This window comes from Equus caballus, chromosome 14 (assembly GCF_041296265.1).
Source record: "Equus caballus isolate H_3958 breed thoroughbred chromosome 14, TB-T2T, whole genome shotgun sequence".
Taxonomy (NCBI): Eukaryota; Metazoa; Chordata; class Mammalia; order Perissodactyla; family Equidae; genus Equus; species Equus caballus.
In genome coordinates, this window is record NC_091697.1 from 45,452,538 (window position 1) to 45,479,024 (window position 26,487).

The 26,487-nt window shown below is 35.4% G+C and overlaps 1 protein-coding gene across 1 annotated transcript; it reads left to right on the forward strand.

Annotated features, from left to right (window-relative positions):
• The first annotated feature begins 2,295 nt into the window (after positions 1–2,295).
• LOC138917279 (ovomucoid-like) lies at positions 2,296–25,281 on the forward strand. The gene is made up of 5 exons (XM_070233084.1): positions 2,296–2,509; positions 21,068–21,162; positions 21,759–21,799; positions 22,593–22,708; positions 24,496–25,281. The coding sequence occupies exons 2-5, from the start codon at positions 21,099–21,101 to the stop codon at positions 24,539–24,541; spliced, it is 267 nt and encodes an 88-aa protein (XP_070089185.1). The 5' UTR covers positions 2,296–2,509; positions 21,068–21,098; the 3' UTR covers positions 24,542–25,281.
• The last annotated feature ends 1,206 nt before the right edge of the window (positions 25,282–26,487 follow it).

Below are 26,487 nucleotides of genomic sequence, written 5' to 3' on the forward strand. Positions count from 1 at the left end.
CCAATGTTTTCTAGTTGTTTTTTTCTATTTCCTGATATACTTTTGCCTTTCCCTTTATTTTTGGACTAAGAATCGCTTTGTTATGGAAGTATTTCTTGAATACAGCAGAGAGTTGCGTCTCACTTTATAAGCCATATTAATTTTTTTATTTTAGTTATTGAGTTGTCTATTCCCATATATGAATATAATTAATACTTGTCTCAAAAATATCAGAAATTTTGGGCAAAATTATTATTTTTATTATACTATATTTCCTGTGTCTCTTTTCCCACCTGATGTCTCTCTTGTTTTTATGTTCTAAAATACCTTTCATATTTAGGAAAATTTATCTTTTCTTGTAGCAATTACCACTGTATATATAAATTTGTATATATACCTTAGAAACTTTTTGTCCCTTTCTTTCTTAAATAAGAAATTGCTTAAGTAAGCAATTAGTGTCTTGTCTGCTAGATTATCATGGTGTCATTTGATTCCTACTTTATTTCTATAAGACACTCAATGAACTCACTGTACTCTCTCTCTTTCCCTTCTCCTCTATTTATAAATTTTATTATTTCTTCTTTGTCATAACATATAACATTTTTATGTAAATTTTTTTCTTTATGTCAACCTGTGTTTTAGTATTAAAATGTTTTGAATGTGTTAAATGTTCATAATTCGTCTTTACTGAACTTTTCCCATTAATCACTTGGTTGAATCAAGACCATCCATTAGAAAATTGCTCAAGAAGAGTTCATAAGTACAGTATAGCTTAAATTATTTTGCACTTAAAACTGATTTTCCATTGGCTTTATACCAGAAAAACATCTAGCTAGAAATCAAATGTTGGGTTCCCTCTTTATTTCCTTGAGATTTTTCACAAAGCTTTTCTAAAGTCACTTTACTTTATATGTTCCTATTGGGGTATTTGAACAAGTCAGTTCTCCTGCCTTGTTAATTATCTGGACTTTTTGCCAGAAGACCATGAGGAATTTTCTTTATGGCACTCAGCAATTTCTGTTTCATCTGATATGATGATTTGTTTTAAGGCAAATACAGCCTTGCGCCTAGTTGAAGAATAAGATAAAATATGACCCAGAATGTGAATGAATCTGACTTACAGATAAGTATAATGTTCAACTTTAGTAATTTGAATAATGGCATATATCTTCCAACATGAGATGTTCTGGGCATGTCTGTCTTTGACTTCTTTAAGGATACGGTCCATTTGTTGGCTAGGTTCTCCCATCTATACACAGTTAGAAGATGTGATTACAAGCCTGCCTCCAGTTTTAAGGTTTATGGCTTCTTTGATTTTCTAGATAACTGAAATTGCCTGCCCACGTGGAATTCCATGGTCATTTTTTCTGTTTTTATTGTCCTCCATAAATTTGACTGTTTGTCATTCGTTTCTAAATCACCCTGCTAAGCATCATAGATTTCAGTGTATTAAAGAAGAGAGCTTAATGATCATCTAGCTCACCATTTTTAAGTCAGCATTATTTTCGAGGCTTCTAAATTGATGTGGCAAACTGAGTGTGAAGAGTTTACCCATCACCATTTAAAATAAGCTCTCATCTTTACCTATGTCTTGCGCTCTCTAAATATGTACCTCAAGAAGTCCTATACAGTATTAAATTTCAAAAGGTGGATTTTACGTTAGGACACTTTGTAAATCACCTTTGTACTCCAAAGTTGTCATTCTGCAGAAGACCAAATATCTATGAATTAATCTAATCAGACATCAATAACTTCTTCACACATAGAAGACTTGAAAAATAGGGACATATATCATGTTTTCAGATCAAAATACTTGAAAGTATGAAAGACAGAAATTGGGACTCTGTTAACTTGTTTGAACAATTTTATTTTGACTCCTAGTAGCTAAATCTTGCGATTGAACAAAATGGCTCTAAGACAACAGAAAAAATATGACAATTTCCTAGACAGTTTTGATAGTAGAAATAGCATAATTTTATATTGGTACTATAATATGTTATTATAGACCATATTTCTGTACACATTGAAATATCTAATTTAAAGTTATAATTACCTGATAATAAAATTAAATAACTCAATTGAGTCTAATGTGCTTCTAGTGTAGAAAACTTCTAAGAGGCATGCCCCTGTCTAATTATAGTTCCCCAAACTCTTCTTTTTCTTGCTTTGATTCTCTGGTCCCTCTTTAGGCCATTTGCTTGGAAAACTTGCTCATCTCTTCTCTATCTTAGAATCTGTAACCACTCTTATTACCTTTTCTCCCTCCATTATTTGTGAGTTTATCAGAACACATTGTCTTCAAATTGTCTCTAGCCTCGCATGAGATACTTCAAGCCCTCTAGGCAGAGCAGAGAATATTAGTACTTGTTATTCACTTTGGGCCTTCTGCTTTACCTTCTCCGTCAAGCTCCTCACTCACCGGTAGATTGAGGAACTCCTTAGTTGGATCTATGTGAATGTGGAGAAAAGCCAAAAGAGATAACCAGTCTCCAGAGCTGTTAACCTGTCTTCATCCCCTTCTCTGTGTGAGGTAGGTTATGTGGGAATTTAGGTAGCTAACCCTGGTGTACAACATTCCTTCCAGAATTAACAGTTCCTATTTTCCTGAGGGAAATCCTGAGGTTCAGAGGTAAATATTTTCTTAAATGCAGCATACATTTTTGTAAGCTTACCAAAAGGTTGGGAGAGGAAGTAGCTCCTTATGTGTGTAAAGAGGACTTTATTCCTGCACTTTCTCTCATACATTTAAGAGGCCTTGTGTTCACATGTTATCTTGTTGATCTTTGGACTGGGGTGAAAAAAAGGAACTAGTTGACCTAAATTAGGATTCTAGGTGTTTGGAGCAGTTCCTTTGTAAGTAGTAAACTTTAGAAAAGTGGACTTGGATTCTACTTGTTCATTGGAAATATATAGTACATGCACATATATTTCTTTGCTCTGTCAGCTGAGAAGGCCTGGAAACAATGATACCCCCATAGAAAACAGCACACCTGACACTTACATCTTGTTTTCTAATCCTATTTTCCAATAAAAGGAATATGGGTCTTTTGAGAAATGTCTGATTTTAGGACTAGGGCAGGGAATAAGCAGCTTGAGCCTGAGGCATCTTGTAGTCCCAGAGAATAAAGAAGTGTTCGAACAAAAAAACAATGGTGACATGTAAAAGAGACACAGTTCCCAACTGAAAGAGATCCCAATGGCCACAGCTGGAAAACAGTGTGCTTTGTTAAGAAGTGTGCTTATGAGGATAACCATACATATTAGGGTAGAGACAGTGTTCAAATGAACAACACGAGTTCAGATTAACTTTTTAGAATATTGTTAACTGATTAAGTGTAAGTCGCTTGAGGCAAATGACGTTATCGGTCTTGCTTACCATTTTATTCTTACTTCTGTCACCAAGATTGATATATAGCAGGAATTTAATAATATAGGTTGAATTAAAAAAAAATCTAACGTAGACATTGACAAATAGTAGTTCCTGTGTATCTACTACCTCAAGAAAAGGATACAGCATAGCTTATTGAAAGAACTTTTGTTTTTTTTAAAGATTGGCACCTGAGCTAACAACATTTGCCAATCTCTTTTTTTTTTTACTGCTTTTTTCTCCTCGAATACCCCCAGTATATAGGTGTATATTTTAGTTGTGGGTCCCTCTAGTTGTGGCATGTGGGACGCCACCTCAACGTGGCCTGATGAGCAGTGCCATGTCCGCGCCCAGGATCGGAACTGGCAAAACCCTGGGCCGCTGAAAATGAGAGCGTGAACTTAACCACTCTGGCATGGGGCCAGCCCCTTGAAAGAATATTTACAAGGGCTTGAAACAATTTGGTCACACTGTTTTTGAACTGCTTGCATTAACTTAAGGACAGAATGAATGAATGAAGGTTACTATATATTTTTTCCTTCATTTACTCATACATTCGTTGAGCAGCTTCAATTAGTCTTGCCCAGTAAATATCTCCCAAACACCATGTATCTCATAGGACTTCTATTCAGATGCAGCATTTCATTCAATAAAACACACATTCTATGGTTGGAAGTTCCCTGATGATAAAGTTTATGTGGTGAGTTCCTCAATCCACTGTAATCTAATGACCCTGTCCTGGAAATTCTAATCCATATTAATGGTGAGATCTCAGGAATCTACTATGTAAAAGCATTCAGATTACTCTTATGATTGTGTGTATTTGAAATATACTTCCAAATAGGAAATTCTATTATGTGTTAACCATTCTTCTAGGCTTCCATTAAACAGTGAAAAACAATATGGTAAATATATATCATATAACACTTTCATTCAAAAGAAAGAACTGAAGATGATAATGCCACAAATTGAGAGTAAAGGATCAATAGAACTGAAGAGATCAAAGAGTTCAGCTTTACTACATGAAACCAAATTCTGGAAAGGAACAAAGGCACATTCTCTTTGGATAAAATACTTGCATCATTTTCATGCACTCCACAGACATAGTCCCTATGGAGAGACTATTGCATTTTATTTTATTTTCGGACCAGTTTCTAGGAGGAGACTGCAATGAAACTGTCAACTTAGCTCATTTATTCTTCCATCCCTCCATCCCTACAATTGCTCAAGAAATCAAAGCACTGATTTAGAATTGATAGAAATAAATATGTCAACAAAAGTTTCTCCCGTAATTGCTAGAAGAGAAACTGGGACAAGGAATTTGTGCTCACTTTTGAAGCTATGATCTTCTTCCTCAATGCACAGAATCATTCCTGAGGGACCATGGATTGGCTTACTACCTCACAAACCATATGTCCTCTGCTCTGTCTTATCAGTAAAGCACAATGTTTTAAAGACTGGAAAGTGATAACCCATGAGGGATTACCTCAGAAGAAAGCGAATGTAGATAGATAATAGACCTCCAAGTGGAGGCACATTTCTAAGTGCCTTTTGTGAGAAGGGTTGGAGCAGTGTGATCCTGGAAAATGGATCACACAGACTCCCTCCAAGCAAATTCCTTAGCCAGAGGCAGTGGCGGCAAGGGAGAGCAAGCAGGTATACTACATATCTAGCACTATTAGAACAATGATACTCTCTCACAGATGATATATATCAGTATATACAGTTGAGTAGGACTAACAGGAGAGGATGAAGATTTATAAAAGGAATAAAGGAATGAGAGTCAATCACTGCATATTTGGAGCACAAATCTCCCTCAGAATTTTCTGGGAAAAGAACCACTAGTGAAATAAAGTCTTCAAGATTCTTTAAGTCTCTATCAGTCAAGTGCCTTGGAGCACAGAAAAGGACTTAGTCTCTCACATACAATTCCCTCCATCAGGGAGAAGGAAGAGGATAGCAGGCTTAAGGATGCTATATTGCTATATAAATACATAGAAATGTATTGCTATATAAGTATACAGAAATGTGAGCTTCCATCAGAAGAGTGGTTTCATAAAGAGCTAATTTTTCAGTTGATAAATATTGTGCTTTGTTTTGTAAACCAGAGTTACCATAGAATGTGGGTCATTACAAAATCAGAGATTATATAATAAAATCAGTGGATTTATTTAGCTGCTGATATAAAAACTGTGAATCAAAGTCGAACCACTCAAACTGTTTCATTGAGCACCCCACTAATTGTCAACAGAGTAATATTATATCCTATGTTTTTTTAATTGAGATATAATTGACATATAACATTATACTGGATACATAATGATTTGATATTTGTATATATTGAAAGATGATCACTACAATAAGTCTAGTTAACATCCATCACCGTACGTAATTATGAATTTTTTTCTTGTGATGAGAACTTTTAAGATCTATTCTCCTAGTAATTTTCAAATATGCAAAACAGTATTATTAACTACAGTCCCCATGCTGTACATTACATTCCTATTACTTATTTTATAACTGGAAATTTGTACCTTTTGACCTCCTTCACACATTCACCTACTCCCCAGCTCCTGCCTATGGCCACCACGAATCCGTTCTCTGTATCTGTGAGCTGAGTTTTCTTTTTTAATTCCTCATATAAGTGAGATCATATGGTATTTGTCTTTCTGTGTCTGACCTGTTTCACTTAGCATAATCCCCTCAAGTTCTGTCCATGTTGTTGCAAATGGCAAGATTTCATTCTTTTTTGTGGTTCAATAATATTCCATTGTGTGTATATATATATTATATATATATATATATATACCACATTTTTTTAATTCATTCATCCATCGATGGACACTCAGGTTGTTTCCATGTCTTGGCTATTGTAAATGATGCTGCAAAGAACATGGAGGTATATATATCTTTTCAAATTAGTGTTTTTGCTCCCTTCAGATAAATACCCAGAAGTGGAATTGCTGGTTCATCTAGTAGTTCTATTTTTAATTTTCTGAGGAATCTCCATACTGTTTTCCATAGTGGCTGTGCCAATTTACACTCAAACCAACAGTGCACAAGTGTTCCTTTTTCTCTGCATCCTCAGCAACACTTGATATGTCTCGTCCTTTTGATAACAGCCACTCTAACAAGTGTGAGGCGATATCTCATTGGGGTTTTAATTTTCATTTCTCTCATGATTAGTACTGTTGAAGACATTTTCATGTACCTGTTGGCCATCTGTTTGTCTTCTTTGAAAAAGTGTCTATTCAGATTCTCTGCTCATTTTTTAATTGAAAATTGAATAGTTTTTTTGCTATTGAGTTTTATGAATTCTTTATAAACTTTGGATATTAATCCCTTATCATATATATGATTTGAAAATACTGTCTCCCGTTTCGTAGTTTGTCTTTCCTCTTGTTGATGGTTTCCTTACAAAGATATGTAGAAGGTTTTTAGTTTGATGTGGTCTGATTTGTTTATTTTTGCTTTTGCTCCTTTGCTTTTGGTATCAAGTCCAAAAATCATCACCAAGACTGATGTCAAGAAGCATACTGCCTACGTTTTCTTCTAGGAGTTTTTGGTTTTAGGTCTTACATGCAAGTCTTTAATCCATTTTGAGTTAACTGAGTTGTGTCCTATGTTTTTATTTGAGCATTTTCAAACCCATACTATATTCTCTAGTTAAGATTGTTTTAATAATTTGCAACTCCTATTGAGATAGCTTGAACAATGATTAATTTTAAATCAGTAAATATCCCTTCAGTTTCCTGAGCTGAAGTTATGGTGCCTGATTCTTCCTTTTGCAAATACTTTAAACAAATTTTCCGGGATAAAAATGTTTAGAACTCTATCTGAAATTATTTTACTGTTCCTAGGAAGGCATATATCTCATCTGGGTGAGTGATTGAGTGGGAAAAATTGGAATTATTTTACCATGTTTGATAAAACACATTATAGCCCAAATAATGAGCCATTTTTATGCATAATCAATTTTTTCTCTGTATGCTTTTGTCTCTTTTTAACAAGTTTATCCAAAAGAATCTTTGTGTCAGTGTACAGTCATGTGTCGCTTAGTGATAGGGGTGCGTTCTGAGAAATGCATCGTTAGATGATTCTGTCATTGTGCAAATATCATGGAGTGTACTTATACAAACCTAGATAATATAACCTACTACACACCTAGGCTATATAATACTAATCTTATAGGATCACCATCCTATATGTGGTTCATCATTGACCAAAATGTCATTATGTGGCATATGACTGTAATATTCTATTTGCAGGAGTCAAAGCACCCAAAAAACAGATCACTTTCATACTAAATTTAGAAGACATCCACTTGGGGGAAAAAAAGCCCTGTAAATTATTTTGCAATAATTAGAAAAAGAAAATAAAGGAATGTTTAACCTCTAGGACAAATCAATCCAGATGTATGTTGCCTCTTCCAGTTAAAAGCTAAGAAATTATTGACTATTAGGCTGCATCAATCGCTAAAAAGTACAAAACAGAGTTTCACTTTTGTGTAAGGGTACTGTCTGAAATATTTGAGGCCAGTATGGTGGCAGGATTAGAAACAAAGGAGAAGCTAGATAATACAATTTTACTAATTGCCCTTAGATTCTGTATGAATCACTTCATACATATAGGCATATGGGTGGATCCTGTAGAAGATCTGAGAAGGTATAAAAAGCCTGAACTTGGCTTACAGATGCATTGGGTTAGTATGTCAGTGCAAGCTGGAAGTGACAGACAGCTGAGCTACAGCCACATTAAGTTATAGCCTTGAAAGTCCTGATGGAAAATCTTTTCAATGGACAGAATCTACCACCAACCGTGTGTGGAAGGAGAAGTAGCTTGTGGTAAGAATATACATATATATATATAAATGAATGCATGGACATTGGAAAAGGATGGAAAGACTGGAGTAAAGGCACGTGGATGACATAGTAAAGTTTTTATGAGTGTGAAGATCTTTATATCACATAGTAATGCCAAACAAAAAGCATCCATCATGAAAGAGATACTGAATAGCCAAGTAGACAGAATGACTCAGCCATTTGATGTTTGCTTTGCCACCAGACACAGCAGTAAAAATACAATGTGATCATGACTAAAGTGGGCCACTGTGGCAGAGATGAAGGCTATACATGGGTCCAACATATGAATCTCATTTACCAAGGCCTATTGAGCTACTCCTAACTCTAAATATTCAACTGGCTAGCAACAAAGATCAACAATGTGTCCTGAATATTCCTATTCCTTGAGGAGACCAGGTATCAGCTTGATGACAACTTGACTACATTAAGTACCTTCCATTCTCCCATTCTTGAGAGGCTAGTAGTTCATTCTCATAGGAACAGACACTTATTTCAGGTGTGGGTTTGTAATTCCAGCTTGAAAAGCCTCAATCAACACCACTATCCAGGAGCTTACAGGGTACCTGATTCATGAGCATGAGACCCTAAACAACATATCATCTACCCACTTTCACAGCTAATATGTCACTGGAATGGGATCACGACTATTGGATACACTTGTTGTATCACACACAGTACCAACCAGAAGCTGCTGGTCTTCCAGAGCACTGGAATGACCTGATGAAGGCATAGCCTAAGCACCAGATCAGAGACAATTCTCTGCAAGGATGAAGTATGATCCTTCAGAATTCACTATATACACTGAATTAGAGACATATATATGTTCTTTGCATCCTCAACAAGAATACATCAATCTTCTGATAGAAGTGATACCACAAGTCATCTCTCCAATATTCTACTGGAGGACTTTGTACTTCCTGTCCTTGTAACTCTGGGCACTGTGCTGTCTAGAGGTACTGGTTTCCAAATAAAGCACATGTTTTGCAAGGGTACCACTGAATGACAAGCTAAAACTACCATCTGGGACTTTGGATTTCTTGTATCCAAGGAACAGTAATCAATAAAAAGAGTTATTTATCTTGGTACTAGTAACTGACTCTAATCAACAGGAAGAGGCATACATTTACACAGTGGAGGCAAAAAGAAATATATGCAAAACTCAGTTAATCCATATGGATGCCCCTTGCTGCTGCCTTTCCCAATTGTGACTATAAATGGCAAGTGCAGTAACCCCAGCCTGAGAAAGCTGTGGTTACCCAGGGCTCAAATACCTCAGAAATGAGGTTTTGACTTACATCACAACATAAAGCAATTGAGACCAGCAAAACAGACAGCTGAGGTGAGTGGAATTAATACAGATAGTAAAGCAGGGATAACAATGATTACCACTTATGGTTCTAAGAAGGTGACCAGAGTTAGTCTTATTAACCTCCTTCTTCTTAGTTTACCTTCAGGAAAACAGGCCCTCTGGACACTGGAGCAGTTGCGCCTCAAACATATATGAAGAAGTGGGTCCATGAGCAGAAATGGTGAATCATGGCAGCCAAAGTGGTACATTAATTGGATCTTCCTTTAAGAAAGAACTTGTTGATCAGCTCTGAGGAGTGCACATACTTGGTTGTCACCAGATTCGGTGACTTCCAGATCCACCACATAGCTTGGATAGAAATAATGCTCCTCCATGATTCACTGAGGCTTTCTCAGAACTGCACTGAAGTCTGAGGCTCTTTTTACCCCAGTATTCCTTCCCTTGCCATCTCCTTTCACATTTGTCAGATGTGCATTGTAGTCTAATGGCTTTCCCTAAGTACTTGTACTCCATTGACACTTTGTCTTTCAAGGCCGTCCGCCATTAAATCTCACACATGAACTTATTGAGTCAATGGATGCAAGGTTAATATGTACAGAAAATTCAATTTTAAATCTATAAAAAAACTAACAAATAATTAATATAAAAATTAATATGAAACTATATTCAACAACACAATAAACAAAAAAGATTTAGAAATAGTTCTTTAAAATATAGGAAATACTTCTATAGTAAAAACCACAAAATAGTTTTAAACAAAATTAAAGATCTAAATAAGTTGAAGGATATTCCAAATTCATGATTGGAAAACCAATATTGTGAAGACATCAGTTCTCTCCAAATGGATCTACAGACTGAACGAAATCCCAATCAAAATCTTAGTAATTTCTTTTGTTGGGTGTTTACAATGGACTCTAAAACTTATATAGAAACTCAAAGGACTTATGTATAAAGTGAAAACCTCACAACGGTGTATTTTTATCCCCCTATCCTTGCCATTCTTTGTGCTCTTGTCATAAATTTTACTTGTACCGGTTATAAGAGCCACGATACATTATTAATTTTGATTTAAACAATTCTAAAACCACTGTGTATAAATACAGGGATTTAACAAATAAAGAAATGGATAATAGATGGTGACAGCCAGGTTTCTCACTACTAAAGTGGGAAGCTGTGGATATGCAAGGTAAGAAAGTGAGAAAAAATCCAGTGTCATGCAGTACTGGATGAGAGTTGGAGATATCAGTAGAAATTCAAGGTTGTATACATTGAAAGAGAAAGAAAGAGAGAAAGGGAGAGAAAGACATATTACAGATAATCCTATACACACAGGTTAATATAGACAAACAGGGGCTGGCCCAGTGGTGCAGCAGTTAAGTGCACACATTCCACTTTGGTGGCCCGGGGTTCATCGGTTTGGATCCCGGGTGCAGACATGGCACCGCTTGGCAAGCCATGCTGTGGTAGGTGTCCCACATATAAAGTAGAGGAAGATGGACACGGATGTTAGCTCAGGGCCAGTCTTCCTCAACAAAAAGAAGAGGACTAGAGGCAGATGTTAGTTCAGGGCTAATCTTCCTCAAAAGAAAAAAAAATATATATATATATATATATAGACAAATATGTTTCCAAGCTCTGCCTACTGAGAAGGTCTTGGAGAAAAGGCAAATTCTAAGGCTGGAGCAAAGAATATACAAAATGAACGCAGAGAATCTTATAGTGCAAGAAAGTGCTCAAAAAACAAAAGATGGGAATATATCAAAAAGACACAGGACACAAATGAAAGAATTCCCAATGGCCAAAGCTAGAACAATTTGAACAACAAAATAAAGTGGTGTTGGCTTATAACTCAAAGTATAAAATAAATATCCATGGGTCAATAGCGATTTAAATAAATAGTTGAATAAATACACAAATGGGAGATATTAGCTAATTCTCACATAAAGAAAACTTTCAAATAATTTATCTTGATACTCACACTTCAAGGAGTTCATAGTGATAAATGCCTACATTAAGAAACAAGAAAGACTTCTAATAAATAGCCTAAACTTACACCTCTAGGCACCAGAAAAAGACGAACAAACTAAGCTCAAAGTTGGTAGAAGGAAGGAAACTGCAAAAATAAGTGAAATAGAGACTAAAAAGAATAGAAAAGATCAAAGATACAAACTTAGAAATGAAAGAGGAAACATTACAACTGCTACCACACAAATACAAAGGATCATAAAAGACTACTATTTACAATTACATACCAAAAAGTTAGAAAACCAAGAAAAAATAGATAAATTCCTAGAAACAGACAGCCTACCAAGACTGAATCATAAAGAAGTAGAACATCCGAACAGACAAATTACTACCAAAGAGATTGAATCAGTAATCAAAACTTCCCAACAAAGGAAAGTCCAGGATCAGACGGCTACACTAGTGAATCCTACTAAACATTTAAAGAAGAATACCAATCCTTCTCAAACTCTTCCAAAAAAAAGAAGAGGAAGGAACACTTCCAAACTTATTGATACCAAAACCAGACAAGGACACTGTGAGAAGAAAAAATTACAAACCAATATCCTTGATGAACACAGTTGCAAAAATCCTCAACAAAATATTAGCAAACCAAATTCAATAATGCATTAAAAGGATCATACAAAATGATCAAATGGAATTTATTCCAGGGATGCAAGGATAGCTCAACACTCACAAATCAATCAATGTGAAACATCACATTAAGAAGTGAAGAATAAAAATCAGATGATCATCTCAATAGATGCAAAGAAATCACATGATGAAATTCAACATCCATTCTTGATGAAAACTCTCAACAAACTGGATACTGCAGTACCTTATTACTTACCTCAACATAATAAAGGCCGTATATGACAAGGCCAAAGCTAACATCATACTCAATGGTGAAAGCTGAAAGCTTTTTCTCTATGATCAGTAGAAAGACAAGGATGCCAACTCTCACCCCTTTTCCTCAACATAGTACTGGAAGTCCTAGCCAGAGCAATGAGGCAAGAAAAAGAAATAAAAAGCATCCAAATCAGAGAGGAAGAAGTAAAACTATCTCTATTTGCAGAAGGCATGTTTTGATATACGGAAAACTTTAAAGACCCCACCAAAAAAATATTAGAACTAATAAATGAATTCAATAAAGTTGCAGGATACACTATCAATATACAAAAATCAGTTCCATATCTATACACTCAAAACAAACTATCAGAAAGTGAAATTAAGAAACAATCTAACTTACAATTGCATCAAAAAGAATAAAATACCTAGGAATACATTTAACCAAAGAGGCAAAAGATCTCTACTCTGAAAACAATAAGACATTGATGAAAAAAACTGAAAACATTAGTAAATGGAAAGATATCTTGTGCTCATGGATTGGAAGAATTAATATTGTTAAAATGTCTATACTACCCAAACCAGTTTACACATTCAATGCAATCCCTATCAAACTTCCAATGGCACTTTTCACATAAATAGAAAAAAAAATCTTAAAATTCATATGCAACTACAAAAGTCAAAACAATCCTAAGAAAGAACAAGGCTGGCAGCATCACACTTCCTGATTTCAAACTATATTGCAAAGCTATAGTAATCAAGATAGCATAGTATGGGGATAAAACAGACACATGGACTAATGGAACAGGATAGAGAGCCCAGAAATAAACCCATGCATATATGGTGAGTTAATTTATGACAAAGGAGCTGAGAATACACAATGAGGAAAAGACAGTCTCTTCAATAAATGTTATTGGGAAAACTGGACAGCTACATGCAAAAGACTGAAACTGGACCCCCATATTATACTATACACAAAAATTAACTCAACATGGATTAATGAGTTGAATGTAAGAGCTGAAACCATAAAACTTCTAGAAGAAAACATACAGGTAAACTCCTTGACACTGGTCTTGCAATGATTGTTTTTTTGGATTTGACATCAAAAGCAAAGGCAGCAAAAGCAGAAATAAACAAGTGAGATTACATCAAACTAAAAAGCTTCTGCACAGCAAAGGAAACCATAAACAAATGAAAAGGTAACCTACAGAATGGGAAAAAGCATATGCAAATCATGTATCTGATAACGGGTTAATACATAAAATATATATAAGGACTCATACAACTCAATAGCAAAAAACCAAAATAATCCAATTAAAAGATGGGAAGACGATCTGAATAGACATTTTTCCAAAGAAGACATAAAAATTGCCAACAGGTATATGAAAAGATACTCAACATCACTAACTATCATGGATATTCAAATTAAAACCACAATGAGATATCACCTCACACCTGTTAGAATGGCTATTATCAAAAGACAAGAGATAACAAGTGTCAGCGAGGATGTAGAGAAAAGGGAATCCTTCTATACTGTTGGTGGGAATATAAATTGGCACAGTCACTATGGAAAACAATACGGAGGCTCCCCCCAAAATTAAAAATAGAACTACCATATGATCCAGCAATCCCACTTCTGGGTATATATTGAAAAGAAATGAAAGCAGTATATCCAAGAGCTATCTGCACTCCCACATTTATTGCAGCATTATTCACAATAGACAAAATTTGGAAACAACCTAAGTGTCCATCAACGGATGAATGGATAAAGATGTAGTATATATGTGTATATATATATACAATGGAGTATTATTCAGCCGTGAGAAAGAAGGAATCCTGCTGTTTGCAACAACATGGATGGACCTCAGGGGCGTTTTACTAAGTGAAATAAGCCAAATAGAAAATGAGAAATACAACATAATATCACTTACATGTGGATTTTTAAAAAAGGCAAACTCATAGAAACCAAGAGTAGAAAAGTGGTTTCCAGGAACTAGGGGGTGGAGGAAATAGAGAGAAGTTGGTAAAAGGGTACAAACTTTAAGCTATAAGATGCATAAGGTCTGAGGAACTAACGTAAAACATGGTGACTATAGCTGATAACAGTCTATTGTGTAATAGAAATTTACTAAGAGAGTAGAATTTAAATGTTTACACATATACATACACACAGTGATAAATATGTGAGGTGATGAAAGTCTTAATTAGATGGGGAGAATCTTTTCGCAACGTATATCAAATCACCATGAAATACGCTTTAAATAGCTTATAATTTTATATGTCAATTATACTTCAGTAAAGCTGAAATTATAAAAAGGCAAAAAAAATTGGGCTATTAATTGTGACAATTGTACCATACTAATGTAAGATGTTAATAATTAGGAGACACTGGATGTGAGGTATACAGGAACTCTGATCTATTCTTGCAAAATTTCTGTAAATTTAAAACATTTTGATAATAAAAAATTTACTAAAGGTTAAAAAATATTTGTCTTCTTTATAGAGTTTTTTAGCAACTTCCTAATTTTTGTACCCATGCTCAGTATCTCAATCACTTCATTCTTGTCCCACCCCTGCTAGCCATAATCCTCTGTGTTCAACAGCATTCTCCTAAAGTCAAGAAAATGTTCAAGTTAGATCCTGATTAATAACTCTATTATTTCAACTTTTGTATAGATTTATATAATGTAGTAAACCAATGTTACCTCAATAAAAAAATTAAATAAATAAAGAAGTAAAAACAGCTTAAAAAAGAATTCTATTATTTCAAAATTCTTATCAGGATTTGGATTGCTGCCAATAATTTCCAATATTTTCATACCTAATTCTGCTAAAACACTGACAGATATGGTGTGGGAATTGCAGCTTAGTTTTGGTGAATTATTAGTCCGTTGGCAATCAAACATTACAGGCTTGCTACTCAAATTTTGCCCCATACAGCAATCACATAAGCATCACCTGGGAACTTACAGAAGTGTCGAATTTCATACTCCATTATGGACTCAATGAATCTGAATCTGCTTTTTAACAAAATCTCCAAATGATTTGAATGGACATGAAAATCTGAAGATCAGCTCTCTGCAGGACAAAAACTGAGTATTCATTCTAGGTTTAACGCTCTTCCTGTCTCCTTCTGGGTCTTCCTCCTAGTGACAACCATCATATCTGTGGGTTTTCCCATGGTCATATCTGACACCAGAGCATCATTTAATTTCCTCCTGATATTGGATGATACAGAGCTTACAGCCCACATATCAAGTCATCAGGGTTTAATTGAGCTCAGAAAGATCATTCAGTCTGGTTATTCTGGTTTACAAATAAGAAAATCAAAGTCAGGAAATGAAAGAGGAGTCAGTCAAATTGCTTAATTAGAGAAATTGAAAGAGTATCCAGATCTCTAGCCTCCAAATATAGTGGTCTTTTCAACTCAAAGAAATGTCACACTCTAGTAATGAGGAAGATAGAAATATTCTGGGATGAAAACAGGTTGAGTCAGAAATTACAAGAAATTCAAATTAAGGGATCACAAAGTTGGTAAAACAATCCATTCAGTTAATTTCACTCTTTTATACATCCCCTGGTAATTCAAAGGATTACCACATGGCCCAATAAAATTGTTCTCCAGAGAAACTGGAAAATGACAAGAAAAAAGAAAAAAAAAAGGAAATTTGTTCATTAATGATAAGGATGCCATTTCATGTCCAATAGACTGCTAATTAGAATGAGGGAATAAATAGAAATATTGAGGAGGTCCAACTCTATCACTAATAAACCAGCCATTCCCCGGTGGACAAATAACTAGAGATTCAAGTGTCGTATTCTTTGAAGAGTCCCATCTTCAGCAGATTAACTTCCATCCCCAGGTTTTGCATCCTTATTTGACACATTTGGAAGACCTATTCTTCTTGTCCTCATTAATCTCTCAAGAACAGCAAGAAATGATGGAAATAAAGAATTTAACAGAGTTAATACCCACTAATTGTGAGGCATGGCCCTGGTAAAGGACTCAATGCACAGAGTGAGGTCAGCTAATAGCAGCATAGGAACTTCTATTGCTCCTCTCCCCTGCAAGAAACATCAGTTTGAATAAGTATCTGTGAACGAAAAATACCTTCATAAGAGCCTAGGATTTCGGGTGAGGAATTACAGCACCTCAGTGAAGCCCCAAAATAAGAAGACCATTGAGGAGGGTGGGAAATATAGATTCACACCACCCCCATCACTCCTCTCACAAGCCCAGGCAGCCCAGCGCAGAGAGAGACATCTTGCCTGTGGGAAAGGCAAGATCCTCACTGTGGGCCCCTGAGCCAGCGTGCCCCAGCACCTGGCTGCCTCCCACAGCCCTGGGTGGCTCCCTGTGGGCCCCTGAGAACCTATGCCGCCCCTACTCCTCACCATGTCTCCAGGGGCACCAAGTTCCCAGCTGGCTTCTGTGAATCAAGAAACCTTCTCACCCTAACACTTGCCTACTCCAGTGGCTCCAGGCAGCTTCCATGGCAGAGCTCCCTAGAGGCTCCTGGGAACCCAGGCACCTCTTGCATCCAGGCACCAGGCAGCTCCAGCGGTCTCAGGCAGTTCCCATAGCACCAGGCTCCTGCCTGGCTCCAGGAATCCAGGCCCCGGACTCACCCAGGTGCCTGCTGACTCCAGTGGCCCCAGGCAGTGCCCAGGGCTCCAGCAGCTTCATCCAATCCAGGCTCAGAGGGCTTCTGGGAACTCAGGCTACTGGCCCACTCAGGCGCCCATAAGCTCTAGTAACTCCAGGCCTCTCAGTGGCCACAGTGTGGCTCCAGGCAGCTTTTGCAACTTCAGGTTCCTAGTGAGCTCCCATGAACCCAGGGCCCCAATCCACTACAATAGCTGCCAGCTCCCAAAGCACCAGGCACCTCCACTGGCTCCAGGCTTCTGGCCCACGCCATCTGTCTCTGTGGTACCAGACTCCTAGAGGACTCCTGAGAACCTACATTCCCAGCTCACCTCATCACTGCCTGGCTCCTGTGGCATCCGGCTGCTCCCAGTGGGCTCCAGTAAACCCAGGTTCCTGGCACATCCTATCACTGGCTTGTCCCCATGGCCCTGGATGACCCCTGTGAACTCAGGCTGCCAAACAACACCCATGAACTCTGGCTTCAGGGAGGGACCTATGAACACAAAATGAAAATGTAACCTCTGGAGTGAAAGAAAATAATTGCAAACCATATATCTGATGAGGGGTTAATATCCAAAATATATAAGTATCATACAACTCAATAAGAAAAAAACCCCAAACGACCCAACTGAAAAATGGGCAGAGGAACTAAATAGACATCTTTCCAAAGAAGACATACAAGGGACCAACAGGTATATGAAAAGATGCTCAACATCACTAATCATTTGGGAAATGCAAATTAAAACCACAATGAGATATCACCTCATACCTGTTAGAATGGCTGTCAGCAAAAAGACAAGAGACGAGTGTTGCGAAGGTGTGGAAAAAAGGAAACACTTGTGCACTGTTGGTGGGAATGTAAACTGGCACGGCTACTATGGAAAACAATATGGAAGTTCCTCAAAAAATTGAAAATAGAACTACCATATGATCCAGCAATCCCACTTCTGGGTATATATCTAAAGGAAATGAAAACAGGATATCGAAGAGCTATCTGCACTCCTGTGTTCACTGCAGCATTATTCACAGTAAGCAAGATTTGGAGACAACTCAAGCACTCATCAATGAATGAATGGATAAAGAAAATGTGGTATATATGTGTAATGGAATATTATTCAGCCATAAAAAAGAAGAAAATCCTGTAAATTGATACAGCATGGATGGACCTTAAGAGTATTATTCTAAGTAAAACAAGTCAGACACAAAAAGACGAATACTATTTGATATCACTTATATGTGGATTCTAAAAGAAGCTAAATTTACAGAAATAAAGAGTAGAATGGTGGTTGCCAGGGCTAGGGTTTGGGGAAATGGGGAGATGTTGGTCAAAGTGTACAAACTTCCAGTTATAAGATGCATAAGCTCTCAAGATCTAATATACAGCATGGCGAGTTATAGTTAATAATACTGTGTTATATACTTGAAAGCTGCTAAGCAAGTAGATCTTAAATGTTCTCACTACAAAAAAGAAATGGTAATTATATGAGGGTGACAGAGATGTTAAATAATCAGACTGTGATCATCTTTTTACAATATATGAATGTATTGAGTCATCGTGCTGTGCATCTTAAACTTACATAATGTTATATGTCAGTTATATCTCAATACAGCTTGGAAAAGTAAAAAAAAATTAAAAAGAAATGGACAATTCCTTGAACAACATGCAATACCAAATATCTCTCACTAGAAACAGACAACCTGAAGAGTCCTATTTCTATTAAATAAATTGTTTTCAGTTAGGAAAGCTTTAAGAAAAATAACTTACAGTTTCCCAGAAAACTTTATTAAAAAATTTTACCTAACTTAGAGTAGAGAAATAATATCAATTCTCAACAAAATCTTGCAGAATATTGAAGGGGAAGATATGCTTTCCATGTCTTTCCACGAAGCCAGTTAAACTGACGTCTAACCATACAAACATCACAAGAAAAAAGAAATGCCTACCAATATCATTCATGATCATTGATTATAGAAATTCAAACAATAATTTTTTTAAAAAATTGAATCTAAAAATATGTAAAGTGACATAGTGAAGTTTATCTCCAAATGCAAATTGTATATAATGTTTGAAAATCAATCAATATAATTCACCATAGTAACAAGCATCAGACAAAACGAAAAAATGTATGATCATCTATTAGGTCAAGAAAATAATTTGACAAAATCCAAAGTCTATTCTTGATTTTAATAATAATAATTTTAAAAACCTTAGCAAACTGAGAATGAAAGAGAATTTCCTCTACCTGGTAAACAGCATCTACAAAAAAACACAGATTTATATTTAATAGTAAAATTCAAAATACTTCCCTTAAGATATAAAAAAAGGGAAAAAAGAAAAAAGATGTTCTGCCTTACCACTTCTATTCAACATTGTTATGAAAGATCTAGCCAGTAATCCAGCAAGAAAAAAAATTACAATTCATGTAGATTGAAAGGAAAGAGCAGTTCTGCCCTTATTCAAAGATAACATCACTATCTGTAGAAAATCCAATGAAATCTGCAAAAATATATTAGAATTTATAAGGCGAGTGTTGCAACGTTGAAGAACATAAGATCAATATACTAATATAAAATATTTTTGTACATACTAGCTACCAACAATAGAAAATTAAAATTTAGAATACTATTTATAATAATATAAAAAATGAGATAATTAATGATGAAACCGACAAAAGATGTGAAAGTTTTACTGTACACTAAAACCTATAAGCATTTGATAAGGGAAATTCAAGAAGACCTAAATAAATTTAGAGCTATGACTTGAATTTGGTCAGAAGACCCAATATTACTAAATTGCTTATTCTCCTCCATATTAATCCATGTTTGCAATATAACCCCTATCAATATTAAGCTAATTTTAAAATTCATGTGGAAATATAAAGAATAAAATATCCACAAAAAAATTGAAAAACAAAAAGAAATTTAGAGGGCTAAGACCATCTGTTCTCAAGATTTATTATAAAGATACAATAATCAAGATTCTTATTTGGCCACAAGACAAACATTTAGATTGATGACACTTAATATAGAGTAAGAAAACAGACTCACACAAGTATGAACTGATTTTGACAAAGGTGCAAAGTCAGTGCATTGGAGAATGGATAGCCTTTTCACCAAATGATGCTCAAATTTGGATATTCATATGCAAAAAATAAACTTCAGTTCATACCATATAAAAAATTAGCACAAAAATGATCCTAGACTTAAATGTAAACCTGAAAACTAACTTTTAATAAGAGGAAATCTTTATGACCTTCAGTTGGGCAAATATGTCTTAGATGTGACACCAAAAGTATGATTCAGAAAAGAACAAATTGATATATTGGACTTCATTTTTAAAAAATTCCATTAAGCAATTTAACAGTTTCTCAAATCCCATCATATAACTCAACTATCTAATTCCTAGTTAATTACTCAAGAGGAAAAACCTGTGTATATCATACATAGCTGTGTACAAGAATGTTATAGAAGCTTGGTTTGTAATTAGCCACAAACTGGAAACAACCCAAACATCCACACACAGGTGAATGAATAAGCACACCATGGTATATTCATAAAAATGGGATAGTATTCTGTGATTAAAAAAAATTCACGTCTCCATACAAACAGAAACATAGATGAATCTCAAAAATAATTATTGTGAATGAATTAAGTCAGGCAAAAAAGAACACGTTCTAATCTATAGTGACAGACAGCAGATCAGTGATTGGTTGGGATAATCTTTCTATCCTTTTATAGCATTCCATTGTTGTTGTTTTTAAAATATCTATATATGTATATACATACTCCTGCTTTTTTGATAAATGGTAATGTAGTATAAACAGTTTTAAGTAAAATAAATATTTGTATTCTTCCTGAAGTTCATGAAGACTGAGCCAAAGGGAACTTTCTAACTGGGAGCGTAGGAGTGGATAGTTTAGAGGGCAGAGATGTTCCTTTGAGGTGAGCATCCTTTACGGAAGTAGCCTCTGGGCTTCTCTTTCATTGTTCACCGAATACCAACAGTAGGATTTGTGTCTTTTCAGACTGCTCTCTGAACTCATTTCTTTTCCCAGACCCTCATTGCAAGTTCACTGAAAAGACCAAATGGCTTTCTTTCAAGTGATCAAGGCTATTTCATTCTTCATTTTGGCATCTTCCGTTTTCTCTGGTGAGTAATTTTTCTCTTAGTCAATGGAAAACTTTTAATCATTCAGTAGTTGTAAAAAAGTGGGTCAACTGTGAAGAGGGCCCTCGCTGATGATCCTGATGATGATTTACTTGATGTCCATGCTCATCAGTGGATGATGCAGGGGGTGCTTTGAAAGCATTAGAGACTTAAACTAGATATAATGAATTTGATTGCAGATTCTACTTCTTGAATACTGAATGCTTTCACGTAAGTCAATGTTCTTACTATGCTTCACTGTTCTCACTGACAAAGTGGAGAAATTACCTCTTTTTAAGAGAATTGTTGATAGAGTTATATAAACCAACATGTGAAAGTGTGTGAAATGTAGCCATATTCACAGCAGACACAAATGAATGCTGAATAAATATTGATTGAGATTTAGTTTCTAGATTTTCTTTTTTGCCTACTGATATCTAGTTTGAGAGACACTACCAGAAATACGTACTTCATTACTTGTTAAAGGGGATAATATTCTTTATTCTATTTTTAGATGACTACTTGTCAAAGAATGAGTCATTCATCATCATCATCATCATCATTATTATTATTATTATTAATTTATGCTCTGATTGCAGGTATTCTCTTTGGAATTTCAGCAAGTTTGGAAATACATCAGGTAAACTCTCATTTGGATGATTGAAAATTCAAACTTTGTATTTGTTATGGCATCGGAAGATATGAATGTATATATTATTTTCTCCAGCAGCACAGTGTCACAATTTTGAGATGAGGCAGGAGATAACAAGATTGGGCCAGCACTGGGTTGTTTGAAGAAGTATGTGATGGGAGGTGATGTGTCGTAGATGCATTAGGAAAATAAAGAGCAAGTGAACTATGAATAACAATGAAAGAGTAGTATATTGACCAAAATGGAAAGATCTCTTAGACTAGAGCACAAAGAGAGAGATCAAGGCATAAGACAACCTGAAGTGACAGATGGAACACAGGGGTATTTAGTCTCATGGGCTGTTAAGGATTGTGATGTTGGTCATAAGGAAAAATGAGCAGTGCTTTTAGCAAAGATGCAGGGATTCAGTAGAAACTTTTGTGAGCCACGAAAAGTGGCTATAATCAGACCACTTAGACAGATACTACAGTTGTCCTGCAAGAGGTGATGCTAGCTCAGAATAGGATAGTGAAAAAGGAAATAAAAAGATATGACTAGGATTTGTGGTTTAGTTACTTTCATTTATTCATTCAAAATATTTACAGAGCCCTTTCTATGCGCCAAGAAATATTCTAATATTCAAATTAGAATATTCAAATTAGAATAGTCAAATGTTCAAATCAGAAAAGGACTAAATTTTGTAAATCAGAATGCTCAAAGATTGTGGAGGATACTATTCATGTTTTTATTGTTATTATTATTATTATTATTACTTATCTTAAAATGTCTCTGACTTTTACAGCCTGACTGTGACAAGTATGCAGACGCAAAGATGGGTTGCACCACTGAGTACTTTCCTGTCTGTGGATCAGATGGCAACACATATAGTAATGTGTGTATTTTTTGCAGGGAAGTTGGGTAAGAAACAAAATTTGCATATCTGTTTATCTTAAATATTAATGCCTCATTTAAGAGTTCTAAGATAATAGGTACCGGCATTAACTGAAACACATTTATGGAACTTAGGCACAAACACAACATCAATGTAAAGAAATCACCATTTCTGAAGAGTTTTGTTGTGGGGTTATCTTTATAATTATTCTCATCTTTTAGCACATGACATCCGAATTAATTAAATGAATAAAATTTAATTAAATTGTTAACAACAGTAGCCGTAGATTAATTTAGATTAATTTCTCACCTCAAGACAATTTTTGGCTTCTATTTTAAGTACACTAAGGTAATATATTGATTACAAAACACTTTTTCATTTCTATCTGCATGGCATATTTCTTTTAGCTTTTTTCCACACTCTTTATTCATTCATAATCACAAACCACCCAGGAAAACCAAAGTGACTGGAGGTAGAATGAAACAGTATAAAGCAGGAAGGTATCTTAAATACTGTGCTTTGAACTGACTTTCAGAAATTCTGTTATTCTCTTAACTTTTAATTAGGCTTGATTTTAATGCACTCACTTGATCTCAAAGTAAGTATTCAATTATGTCTTGTTTAAAGATTGAATCTACTAAATATTTCTGTGTGAATCAAGCAATAGAATAAAACACGAAGTTTCTCTTTCTGTGGAGATGGTTCAAAATATCCTGGCTTTCCAGGATTGGATCAATATGCTGTCAGTGCTTAGGAACAGCGAGAGGGATAGGAAGGAAGACCATACTAGAGGAGGAAACCTCAGGGAAATTCAGTTCAACAGGATTGTCATAGCTGGAGAAACATCAGTAGAGAAACTGTAGGCCCAGCAAGCAGTGACAGCAGAGTGTCTGTCCTCCTGCTCCTCAGATGGGGTAAGAGGCAAGAGGGATGCCTTCAAATGAAATTGAGGGCCAGAAAATATTCAAAATATTCATCTAAGGATGATCAGACAGCCTCTGAGACACATCTCAATATGATCTGCCCCAAAGTGTAGCTCCTCAGTGCAAAGTGGGATTAATAAAGCCGTAGGAATCTGCATGGAGAGCAAGGTCAGAATCAAGACAGTGGGGTACAAGACATAAGATTATTATATTCTGGACTACTACTCAGCCATAAAAAATGACGAAATCCGGCCATTTATGACAACATGGATGGACCTTGAGGGTATTATGCTGAGTGAAATAAGTCAGAGGGAGAAAGTCAAATACCATATGATCTCACTCATAAGTAGAAGATAAAAACGACAAAAGAAAAAAAACACATAGCATTGGAGATTGGACTGGTGGTTACCATTGCGGAAGAGGGGAAGGGGGAGGGCAAAAGGGGTGATTAGGGTCACATGTGAGGGGATGCACTATAATTAGTGTTCGGGTGGTGAACATGATGTAATGTATACAGAATTCGAAATATGATGTACATCCGATAAAAATAAAAATTAAAAAAAAAAGGTTATCATATTCTATAAAAATTAAATAAGCAACAATGTTATTTTGAGGCAGAGAAGGCTGGGCTTGTTCTTACACTCTTTTCAGGTCAAAATGTGTGCTTTTATAGAAGCACATTGAACAAGCAAGAGTGGTTTCATTAGCCTAGAGAAGAGAAAGGATAGCTACAGAGCCTGGGCAGCAGGCTAGTCCTCACCCTTCAGAAAATAGATTCTACATGTTGATTCCTATAGTCAAACAGCCTAATTTGGGGGAAACATGGCGGGCCTCACACAGGATTTCTAATGTAATAATCTACATATTTTCTTTTTCTTTTCTCTTGTTAGAAAACGTGGTGACCAACTTAAATTTAATCATTATTTTCCATGCTGATTCCTTGATGTGGCTTTATATAAGAAATGACTCCTGTTACTCTTCTTTCATTGAAGGATATTTCCACGCTTGTTGCATAACATGAAGAAACTTAGCACACACAATATATGATCTATACATTCTTTTTAATATTAAAGTTCAGGAATTCTTCAATTCAGTATTTCTGACTCTACATTATTTTAATGAATTTCTTGCCTTAGAAAACATAGGGCATATATATTTTCCTATGAAAGCAATGATCTATTGAATAAAAATGTTTAACCACGCAAAAATGTCATGTCTCTTATGGGTTCTTGTTTTCTGTCACTCTCAGATCATTAAGTTGCTGAAGGAACACAATGGATACTTAAAATATTTATTTACAGTTACATGAGAAACAATCCTTGTACAAAACTCTCAGGAGAAAATTAATAGTAGAAAATTACTTATATTTCCAGGAATGTTATAGTTATTCAAGGAGTGATATGAATGAGTTTTGTGGTAACTATCTACTCTTGTAGATTATTGAAATTCCATCTTATTTCAAGTCATTAAAGTAAAGCCCATGAGCCACCTTATCTTAGTCTTTTGAAGTTGTGCCTTTCCTGTGATGTGTCGTGTGTTTTGCCTTTACGAAAGATATTGATACAAAAAAGAATGGTTTGAAATGTTTTCAGTTTTTGTTTTTTGTTCTTTTGTTAAACAGAAAAGAGAATTTCTTACTAATAAAGTATGTTCTATTATCAAAACTGTGATAAGGCTTTACAGATTTGTTATTTTCTTTAGTCCTCATACATACGTGAGTTAGGTGTAACTAAGTAATAACTATATAAAATTGTAGATTATCGAAGTCCCATCTTAAGTTAAATCATTAAAGTAAAGCCCGTGAACCACTTTATCTCTGTCTATTTAAACACTGACTTTGCTACCTCGTGTTACTGTCTTTGCTTTTAAGAAGGGGTGGTACAAAAAAGGGTTTTTTGACATTTTCTTCAAGTTGTATTTTTAAAGTGGAGAATGGAAATTCTTATTTATTCCGTGTTGCATAAAGTATATTAAGGCTCCACATGTTTGTCAGTCTTTGCAGAAACGTGAGTTAGGCACAATTAAGTCCATTCCTTGATAGTAAGGAACTAGGACTTCGGATTTTAAACACACTAAAATGTGCTATTATGGTAATAAAGGTAAAGTTTACCAAATAGCATTGCTCTTTATGAGGTTAAGAAGCAGAGAGGCTTCCCCAAGTGATTTTTTATGGTGATAAGCTGAATGCCTTTGCATAAATGGGAAATAAATGGTGTACCTACAAACTTATTGTCTCTTTGGATAGAAGAATAAGAAAGAGCCCTATAGAGCTTCTGTAATAAGCATTTCAGTAGAAAACATTTTGAATTTTAATTATTCAGATAAATAGATCAATGATCTCTTTCTCTTTATACCTATACTATGGCATGGTTCATTTGTTTTTGTCCCGACCTTAACCTGAAACAAGATTTATCTTAAGTACTCTGACAATTTTGTACATACCAGAAGATGTAATCACCAAACCTGACTTTAGACGTCACACATACTGACTCTTACTTCTCAGGAGCTGTTCTCCACTTGGCTGGGCCTACAATGGACGTTCCCTAATGACCTAGCTAGATTCCTGAGTTTGACCCTCCATCTACCTTTCCTGTCTAATAGGATCTTTTAGGAATCAACATAGTGAAAAATTTACTGTTTTAAAGAGTTCCTGAGAGAGAAGAGAAGTTTGAGATATTTAGTCTATTGCTTTCCCAACTTTATACAGTAGAAATATTATAGAGACAAGCTGAGTGTATGTGGGTGGCAAGGGGGAGACTAAGGTTTCCTTAATCCAAGTTCATTGTGCATTTTTTAACATTGATCATGTTGTGTGGCTTCTAAAGTTGGTTATTTGACAAGGTTCCAGTATTACCTTTTGCATCCTTTTTAACTTCTATTTT